Below are 10823 nucleotides of genomic sequence, written 5' to 3'. Positions count from 1 at the left end.
TCTTTAGTAGTAACGAGTCCTTTAGGAACCCATATACTTCTAATGATTTTTCCATTAGAGGTTCTTCGGGGACCTCTATGATTGTAGTTTTTAAAACTTTTTCTAACAAAGTTGGATTTTGAATTTTCTCCATTTTCAAAACGTTTTGTTCCAACTTTATTAAAAGAAGCTTTAAGATCATCAATTTTCTTTTGACGATCATCATTGACTTTTGAAAGTAAATTTTGCAAATCCGAATTTTTCTTTTCAAACTCTTCTAGTTTGATTTTCAATTCTTTGATTCTACTTTCAAGATCATTGTTGGTCTTGGATATGAGCTTATTTTCATTTTTCAATTTTAAGACATCATTTTTATATTTTAAAAACAATTTCTCATAACCGAAGCCAACCCATTATATTCCTCTAATAACTCATCATAAGATAAATCATCTAATTCAGATGAGTTAGAGGTTACCTTAGAATCTTCCCCGAATGCCATCAAGCACAAGTTTGCTACTTCTTGTTCCTCTTCATCGGAATCTTCTTCATCGCTCCATGTAGCTACATGAGCATTGTGCTTCATTTCTCTTCAATTGTGGACAATCATATTTGACATGCCCCGGCTTTTTGCATTCATAGAAAATGATAGGGTCCTTTTCTTTTGGTTCATTTTTGAGGCCTTCATTTCGTTTCAATTTTCTTCCTCAGTAAGGTCTCATCATTTTTATGAACCGTTTGGCAAACAATGTCATTTCCTCGTCATCGTTATCGTTATCTTCATCTGAATCACTCTCATCTTTTGTGGATTTGAGAGCAACTCCAATGTTTTTCTTCTTCTCTTTCTCCTTTGGTGTCTCATCAATCTTATCGAGGTCCACCTCATCTTCAAGCATCATTTCATGAGTGAGGAGGGAACCAATTAGCTCTTCAAGAGTTAAGGACTTTAGGTTCTTAGCCTCAATGGTTGTCGTCTTCTTGGATTGCCACGATTTTAGAAGTGAGTAGACTAACTTCCTCACAAGTTTTTCGTTTGGAATGATTTCTCCATATGATTTGAGACCATTGAAAATCGTTGAGAATCTATCCGTCATAGCTTTGATATCTTCATTTGGTTTCATCCTGAAATTTTTATAGCTGTGTTAGAAGACTAATTTTAGATTCTTTTACCTCATCGGTGCCTTCATGAGTGACTTGTAGTTTATCCCATATTTCTTTGGTGATTGTACAAGATGAAACTCTTTCATATTCATCTGGTCCAAGAGCACAAAATATGATATGGATGGCTTTGGAGTTGAGTTGGAACATTCTTGTCTCTCCTTCACTCCATAATCTTGGATGAGTGAGAGGCTTGATATATCCGTCTTCTACAACATTCCATGCTCCCATGTCACTTGTTTGAATGAAATACATCATCCTATTCTTCCAATAAGCATAGTTAGCTCCATTTAATAAAGGAGGCTTGTTGACGGGCATCGAATCGAGACCGGAGTCGACATTTGAAGTAGAGGCCATTGATGACTTGATAATCGATGTAAGTCTTCCCGAATCGACTCAAGAGGCGATTAATCCTTCAAATGAGTGAGGCTCTGATACCAATTATTGAGTTAATCGATCGATGGAATTGGCCAATAGGGGGTGAATTACAAATAAAATTTTAGTGGAAGCTTTTGCAGAAAATTAAAAAGATTTGCACAACGATTTAGAGTGGTTCGACTTTCTCAACCAAAGTCTATGTCCAATACCTTAGCTATCCATACTAAGGATTTTCCAACAAATTCACTAATTTGTTCTTTCTTTTGAGGCCAAAGAGATAACCTTACAACACCCTCAAGAATATACCCCAATTCTTAATAACACTCTTTCTCAAAGAGAAGATTACAAATTTACAAACTTACAAGGAAATCCTCACAAGGTAGATTGTTTGCACAATTCTAGAACAGAGAAAAAAACACTAAAAAATGAATACAATTGAGTACAAGTAGTGTTCTTGAAAGCAAAATGAATATTGAATGAAAAATAGGCTTGGAATGCTTAAACTTGAGGTTTTATGCTTTCTCTTTGATTCTCTCTTGATTCTAGTTGCTTGTTGTTTCTTGTTCTTGATCAATGGCTTCTAAGCTTGTTTAAATACACCTTCAAATGATTCTGAACTTTGGGGATGCTTAGTGGAGTCAATAAAGCCGTTTAAGTGTGAAAACAATTAATTAAAGCAGTTGGGAGCGTCAGTGCATCGATGCATACCCATGGTGCATCGGTGTATCAGTGTAAAATTCAAATATTTTGACTGTTAGACCCTTAGTGCATCAGTGCACTAAGAGTGCATTGATGCATAAAATGCATTTGATGTTTCAAAATAGCCAGAGTGCATCGATGCATTGTTGGTGCATCGATGCATTGTTGGTGCATCGATGAATCAAATGCATTGGGTGCATCGATGCATGGTATGTGCATCGATGCATAAAATGCATTCGATGTTCAATTTAATCCATGGTGTATCGATGCATGGAAGGGTGCATCGGTGCATCACTTTGAAAATTTGATTTTAGGCTTGATTTTGGTTCAAAATACTTTGTGAAAATTGTTTCAAAAATATATTAAGTATAAAACACAATTTTACACATTTAGTAAGGTTTGAAATTGATCTTGAAAGACTTGGAGTAATAATTTGATATTCGATTAATTAAATCAAATATCTTTAGAAAGTCATTTGTAAAATCTTAAAATTCATTTAAACTTAATTTGTTATATCGAAACATCAAAATGTTTTCAACAATTACTCCCTTGGTTATTCTGATTTTGACTGTAAATTACAAATGCCCTTTTTATCCACTATTGGGCTCAATCCAAGCTTAATTTCACTTATTCTTGGGACAAGGCTTCCTACAAGCTATGGGTTTTACTCAAAGCCCAAATCGAATTAACCAAAACTCCTAATATGGAATTCAAGGTATTACAGTTTTCTGATCTCCTACAACATGGGGGTTCTATTATCAATTGTTCTAAATTAATATAATTATGCATGGGATACTAATGTATCAAAATTCAATAATTATAACAATATTTTAACAAATCTAGTTAAATTAAAACCCAAAAAAACTTTTGAAAACAAAATAATGTTTGAAAATCTTAGAACTACTTGTTCTTCTTTAGCTCGAATACCAGAAGTGTCGTGGATATGAGGTTCGAGTGTTGATATTGGTGGTTTGATTTAATAAAATTTGTTTTGATTAAATAATAAAATTGGTGGTTTGATTTAATAAAATTTGTTATGATAAAAATTATTAAAAATAAAACCAAAATGAGAAAACTGGAAGAATTTTGATTTAAAGAGAATTTTATTCTTTGAATGGGAGAAATAAGGTCGTATCTTCCAATAAAATTGGAGCCTTTTTATAGAAAGCTCCATCATCTTTTTACAATTTGGTTCCAGCTAATGAAAATTACTAAAGTCATACAATAATTCAAACGATAATTCATAATAGTTTGAAATGAAAAATGGCTGAATAATAATTTTATCTAATGTTCGCCAGTTTTGCATTTTAATGGGAACACCTTTCACTACTTGATGCTTGAATTCTTTGAACCAACATATTTTACTATTCCTCCTTGTCTTTAGGAACAGTAATGCTTTTCTTAATTCTTTTTAAACCATTATGGCTTACTGTTCCTCATTATCTTGGTGTGGTAGGAGTAGAGTTGAATATATGGGCTAAGGCCCGTGGGCTACCCGTATAACCTGCGGCCCGTGCGGGCTTCGGGCCTCAAAAAAATAAAGTTCGTTTAAATTGGGGGTTTATTAGCCTAGACCGTTATACCCGTGGGTTTAATGGGTATACCCGTGGGCTCCACGGGTAGCCTGTTTAATTTAATTATTTTTTTTCAATTTATTTTATGTTTTATGGAAGACAATTCACATTTAGCCCAATTCACGTTTTATGTGCATTTTAGCCATAGCCCAATTCACGTTTTATGTACACTGAAATCTGAAGCCCATTCACGTTTTAATTTATTGATATCCAATTTTGAAGTTCGAATGTATTAATTATACCTATGGTAACGTAATATGATAACATAAGCAAAAAGGTTTACATCTTTTTATATACGTATTTACCATTTATAATTAATACCATCAATATATATATATATATATATATATATATATATATATATATATATATATAAGCCATAAAATGTTTATTATACTCCAATAATTAATCATAAGAAAAATTATATACATATACGTTAAAAACAGAAAAAAAAAACAAATCAAAGTATTAAACCATGTATAAATATAATAATTAAATTAAAAAGGTAAAGTAACATAATATGCAAATAATATATAAAACTTGAGGCAGTGATAAAAAACATACATAAAATTGGAGTGCAAAATTAAAATAATAAACTATATTTGAGGATTATATTGCATTAATTCAAAAGTGGGTGTAGCCCTTACACGATTAGCACATTAAAACTTGGCATGGTTTCCCTAAATCCCTAAAATACGTTATTTTATGTGACTTATATTATATATACGCCGTTATAAAATTTTAGGAACTATAGGCTCATTTTTTTTTTGTTTCCCTTCTCCGTCGTTTCTCTCTATCTCCCCAACTTCTCTCTTTTTTCACATAAACAGTAAACAGGTAAGCCCATTAGCTCGCGGGTTAAATGGTACGGGTCGCGAGCCTTAGAATTCAAGATCGTTTATGATTGCGGGCTTTTTAAATCGCTCCGTTTAAGCATGCACCGTCAAAACCCGCGGGCTAAACGGGAGGGTACCCAGCTCTAGGTAGGAGCAACAATGATTTGCTTTAATTATTTAAATTATCATGGTTTTTAATTCCTCCTTGTCTAGGTGTTATATGGAATATTGCATGCTATTTTATATTTTTTATTTATGGTCTTGATAATTTCGATGGTGGTGGTGTCTTTTGTGAGATCCACTATCTTGATTGATGATGTTTGTGAGTCTTCCTCTTCATTTTCTGATTCAGATTCAGAACTTATCATTTCTTTCATCAATTTCTTCTATTCCTTCTTGCTTTTTGCTTGAGCTAATATCGCACTAGCATTCGATTTTACTTGTAAAAATCTTATTGTGCCTTTGTCTGGAGAGGTTGATTTGCAAATACTTGAATTTTTGGTAAAGAAATTATCCAAATATTTGCATTCATATTTTTCATCATTGAATTTATCCCACCATTTAATCTTAAAAACTCGGACCAAATATGGGATCCTTAGGTAATCATCACATTCATATTCATAACTTCAGGAAATAATCTAAGACTCTATAATTTTAAGAAAAAATGAATAATTGGACAGAGGTGTTTTTGGTATAATTTAGGTTGGTATTTGTTAAAGAAATTGGACCAAAGGTCTTGGATTTTTTGGGCTCAGAAGATGGATCGTACCAATTCCATCACTCTTGAAATCAGTTAAGAAATTTATAATATGATCCATATTTGAAATATATGAGCCATGAATGTCTCATATGTTGATTGTTCATAAAGGATGCTACAAACTAGGCTGCACAGTAATCTCCATAAGAAAAATGGGTACAATGAAAAAAAATCAGAAAATGATGTTGTAAACTTCGTCAAGGCTGATGGGTCTTCACCTCAGTCTTTTGGTCTAAAGACTTTGATGATTTGGGCTATAGAATGAATAATAAAATTTGAATATTTTGGATTAGTGTGATTTTTAAACGCCACAGATCTTGTTTTGATTAATATATTTGTATAATATTCATAGGTTTTCCCTATATTTATTGGCATAAAATGTCATCCATTAAAAATTTATTTAACCAAAATGTGTGAAGATTTACTAGAAAAATCACAATCATCCTCTAATGGAAGAATTTTTTCAACATCATTATTTGGAAAATACTCTGAAGATTTTCTAGTAGAGTTTTGTGAAACTACTACATGTTTTGGAAAATTTTCTTAAAGAGATGTTTGTTTTGAAACATTTCTAAGAGACTTTGGTTTATGTTAAACAATCTCTCTATTTTTTTTTAATTTTTTTTGTTACAAAAAATTTAGGTCAAGGGTAACTCCCCTAGTATAGAGCTAGGGCATACTTAATACTCAATTGGGATTTGTATAGGAATTTACAGTATACCCCACCAAGAGTGACAATGGTAGGATTTGAACTTTTCCATAAAAACTCAAATTCCTAAATCCCAACCACTTGTGTCAACACTCGTTGGCAAAAATCTTTTTTGCTTCAACAATAATTTTTTTAGAGGACTTTCGTCCTTCATTTGTGCAAAAGTCATTGCAACTTCTGGAGACTGAGAAAGAGACTTTAATGAAGACGATTCTTCATTTATTTCTTTTTGAAAAATTTCGGACCATGATTTAATTGATTTTGCTGAAATTGAGTTTTTTATGGTGTTTCTTGCATTTTTTTTCTTTTTCTTCATCTCTCAATTTGGGGTTATGATTGGACAAATATTCATACTAATATTATATCCCAAATTAAAAAACAAGTCTCATAACTACCTTGCTTATATTTAGCAGTTCCTACAAACTTAAATATAGTTAAAACAAATACTTTAGAAATATGATATGGAGGAATTTTAAAATAAGTAAAAAAATGAAAAAGAGCAGAAGATGCAGTTCACATCTAGACAGAAAAAGTTATAATTCATTTACATAATATAATTTTCTTTTAACTTTACATAAATCTAAAATATCCTCCTATTATAATAGTGAATTCAAACAGAATTATAATAGTGTGGAATTGAAGCCAACCTATAATAAACTGTGATTATTAATTAAATCTCAAAACTTTTACTTCAAAATTTCCATTAATCTATTATGTTATTTGAAATAAATTATCGAATTAAATCCAAAAATCCTAAATCACAAACCTTGTTTTTACTTTGGCTTCGGTTGTCCTCTTTTGACCCACCATTTTCTTTTTCTTTGCTCTGACTTTTATTATTTTTCCATTGGTTTCGGTTCTGGTATTCTAGAATAGGTTAAAGTTATTTAATTATGCGACCAATTGTGGGTCAATTATCTCGTAATTAACTAACCTTGTTGAACTAGTTTGGGTTTAATTGTAAAATTGAACAGATGTTTTAAGTTAGTTTTATCATACGTAAATTTATGCATATGCCAATCTTTTATAAAATTAAAATTATGTATAAATTTAGGTCTTCATCCTACTGTCCCTTATTAATTAAAATTATTGGATGTGTTAATTATGTTTATACCAAAGCAATGATGTTAGTAATAATAATCATAATAAATATCGAACAGAATAGTGATGTATAGTATAATAATAGTTTTAGTCCTTAAAAATTATACAGTTTATCAATTTAGTTCGATTCCGAAACAATTCAAGAAACCCTTTATATTTAAAAATAATATATAATTTTAGTCTTTGTTCTCTCAAAATATTATATTACTCTCTTGTTACTCTTCTGGTATAATGACAATTTAATAATAGTTTTGACCTATAATTAAGTGATCTTAGATATATTTTTTTTTCATTTTTGTATATTTGTAACAACATCTGATTTTTTTATATCTTAAAAATTTATTTTATCTGATAAAATATTTATTTCACACAAAGTACCCTTAATTAGTACACTTTAACCAACTAAACGATAAGTTGGCTTTGCAAACAAATGATTAGCCCTCGGCAATGTGAGGCCGAACTTCTCGGTCATGTCCAGTTCGTTAGGCAACATACCATCAGGCAATTCCCAGTCGAAGCAATGGACTAATTGAGCTATAATCAAACGCATGGTGGTTAGCCCTAATTGCATTCCGGGGCACCCTCTCCGACCAGCTCCGAAAGGGATGAGTCGGAAATCATGTCCTCCGAAATCAATCTTGTTGTCCTCGAATCTTTCCGGAAAGAACTCTTCTGCATTGTCGGACCACACTTTGTGGTCTCGCCCCATGGACCAAGTATTCACCATGATTCTTGACTTTTTCGGTATGAAATATCCGTCAACGGTGACATCTTCCGTCGACTCGTGTGGGACTAAGAAGGGAACCACCGGATGCAACCTAAAACTTTCTTTGATGATCATATCCAAGTAAGTAAGTTTCGGTAGATACAACTCTTCTACCATCCTATTCCTTCCGACCACCCCATCTAGCTCTTGCTGAAGATCGAGCATTACTCGAGGATGCCTTATGAGTTCCGAAAGTGTCCACTCGATGGCCGCGGTTGTAGTGTGGAACGAAGCTGTCACCATGTCCACCATTATGGCCTTGATGTTTCTCCTATCGATTATGGACGATTGCTCCTTGTCTTTAGGGTTCAGGGGCGTATCCAACAACGAAACCATCACACCAACAAAATCAGTGTAAGGTCTTTGCTCCTTGTGTTTAGTCCCTTGTTGTTCATGTTGATAAATTATTTTGTCGAAAAATTCGTGAAGGCCTTTGCTCGTCCTCTTAACCCTTCTTGCTAGTCCCTGCAAAGGACACTAACTTACGTGAATATGGCTGTAAGGATCAACACATAATTTTATGTTAGTAGTGACGGATTTATAAAATTTTAAGAGAAAATAAATTTATAAAATTTTAGGGGAAGCGATCACCCGCCACCCTCCTTCGCCTAAGTCCATTTCTGATTGTAAACAAGACGAGCAAAGTAATAAGCTATTTGAGTAAAATTCAATCAAAATTTGGTTAACATTCAATACGGTTCAGTGACGAATCTAGAAAAATATTATTGGTTGCGCCAATATAAATATAATAAAAATAAATCTAATATGAATATAACTTACATATATAATCTTTCAATTTAAAAATTTAATAACAATTAAAATTAGTATAACTAAATGTTTCAAAAAAAAACTTTAAATTTATGTAAAAAAAATACATAGTCCAAAAAGTATAATATTTCATTAATTAAGATGAACTCTCATTTTTATATAACCAAATTCATCTATGATCGAGACAAAAATTACTAAATAATTTTAATTGAATAAAATATGATAGGAGGAGTACTTTTTAAATTTTTGTTATAATCTTGTAGGTAATATTGAAAAGTTATTAAACAAACGGTTAATAACATCAAAAGTTTATAAGTAATTAAAGAATAAAATAAAGATAAAGCATAAAACTTCAAAAAAAATTAAGTAATAAAAAATCTGTAGAATAAAAACATAAAATCTCAATTAAGATATTCAATTACTTTCGGACTTAAAAAAATTCTTTGAATTTGAAAAACACATAGTAAAAATAAATACGAAAGAAATAATATCATATCATATAAGTTAGAAGAAGACAACTTTTATTTAAGATTTTGAAGAGGTAAAATTATATGTTTTTTTTAAATGCAACATAATTTTTTCATATATTTAAAGTTTAAGGTTCGAATTTGAACTTTTATTGAGTTAAGTCTAAAAATATTTCAAATTTAAATTTTCTTTTAATTGGAGTCAAATTTTAATATTTATTTCAAATCCAAATCAAATTAAATAATTTTAAATTTACGACCTTTCGAATTTAGTCAAATTCGATTTTGAACCTTCTAAGTCAAACTCCACTTGTCTTTTATCCAGTCCTGTAACGTGAATAGTAAAACGTACATCAAATATGGTAAAAATAAAACTATAATGAAAGTAAAATATGAACCTGAAGGTCAAGTGGAGCGAGGAAAGGAACAAAATCCGATAGATTAAAAGCTCCAGCTATGTTCACGACTTCTTCGATTAACGGCTTGAATTCGATTTGATCATCCATGGACCGTCCGAAAATAACCCTAGACATGATCACTTCGGTAACCTTACCGACCTGCTGGCTAAGGTCCACCGTCTTGCAGCCTTCCGCCGCCTTCCTCACCGATTCAACCAACGAGGCCACCTCTGGCTTCCTCACCGGTGCAAAAGATTCAACTCTCGAAGCGCTCACAAGATGCAAACTAAACCATTTCCGAACAGTTCGCCAATAGGGACCGTACTCGGAAAAAATCACCCCCTTGGGACCGTACGTCAAGTACTCGGAGGTTTGCAGTTTAGGTCTGCCAGCGAAAATGGCGTCGTGGGTCTTGAGGAAGAGCTCGGCGGCTTCAGGTGACGATACTACAATCGTCGGTACGTGGCCTAACAGTACGGACATTATGGGTCCGTATCTCTCGGCGAGATGGTGAAGAGTTTGGTGAGGGAGCTTTCCGATCATGTGGAGGTTACCGATTATCGGGAGGGGGAAAGGACCCGGTGGCGTTTTCCGGCCATTTTTGTGGCGGTTTCGTGACCGGAATAAGTAGAAAAAGGAACAGAGAGTTCCGAAGAGGATCAAGAGCAAAGCTAAAGTTGAAGAAGACATTTTGGACAATTCCGATGGCTGATGAATAGTCCCCAACTAGGTAGCTACTATATAGCAGAGCGATGGGATACGACAGAATCTGCATGTTCTTTTTAAAAAATAATTTTCACGTTTTTTTTCTTTTTGTCGCCAAACTAATTTGGAGAAACTATAATAATTTGACATAATCCAAATTAAATTTGACATATTCCAAAATTCAGCCCCAATATTTACTAAAATAATTATTTTAAATTTTTTATTTTGAAACATTTTAGTCCCAACATTTTAAAAGACACCTGATATTTAATCAAATAATAACTTTGACCATTTATTTCTTTGAAGTATTTTGATTCTCAACGTTCATTTTATGATAAAAGACATTCTTTTGGAGCGTTAATATTTATTAACTAATGATTTCTATCAATAGAAGGGCATTCTCCCCTCCAAAATGAAACGTTTGTGTCAATATTACTTCATTGATTAAATGAATGATTATTAGGTCATGAATATTACTTTACAATATTACTTCAGTGATTAAATGAATGATTATTAGGTCATGAATATTAC

At 32.2% G+C, this 10823-nt stretch overlaps 1 protein-coding gene across 1 annotated transcript; it reads right to left on the bottom strand.

Moving 5' to 3' along the window:
• Positions 1-7582: 7582 nt before the first annotated feature.
• LOC120142684 (cytochrome P450 CYP736A12-like) lies at positions 7583-10277 on the bottom strand. The gene is made up of 2 exons (XM_039157207.1): positions 9588-10277; positions 7583-8419 (listed from the first exon to the last, which is right to left on the bottom strand). The coding sequence occupies exons 1-2, from the start codon at positions 10275-10277 to the stop codon at positions 7583-7585; spliced, it is 1527 nt and encodes a 508-aa protein (XP_039013138.1).
• Between the last annotated feature and the right edge of the window lie 546 nt (positions 10278-10823).

Source organism: Hibiscus syriacus, unplaced genomic scaffold (genome assembly GCF_006381635.1).
Source record: "Hibiscus syriacus cultivar Baekdansim isolate YM2019G1 unplaced genomic scaffold, ASM638163v2 tig00110831_pilon, whole genome shotgun sequence".
Taxonomy (NCBI): domain Eukaryota; kingdom Viridiplantae; phylum Streptophyta; class Magnoliopsida; order Malvales; family Malvaceae; genus Hibiscus; species Hibiscus syriacus.
This window is presented reverse-complemented; position numbering and strand designations above follow the sequence as displayed.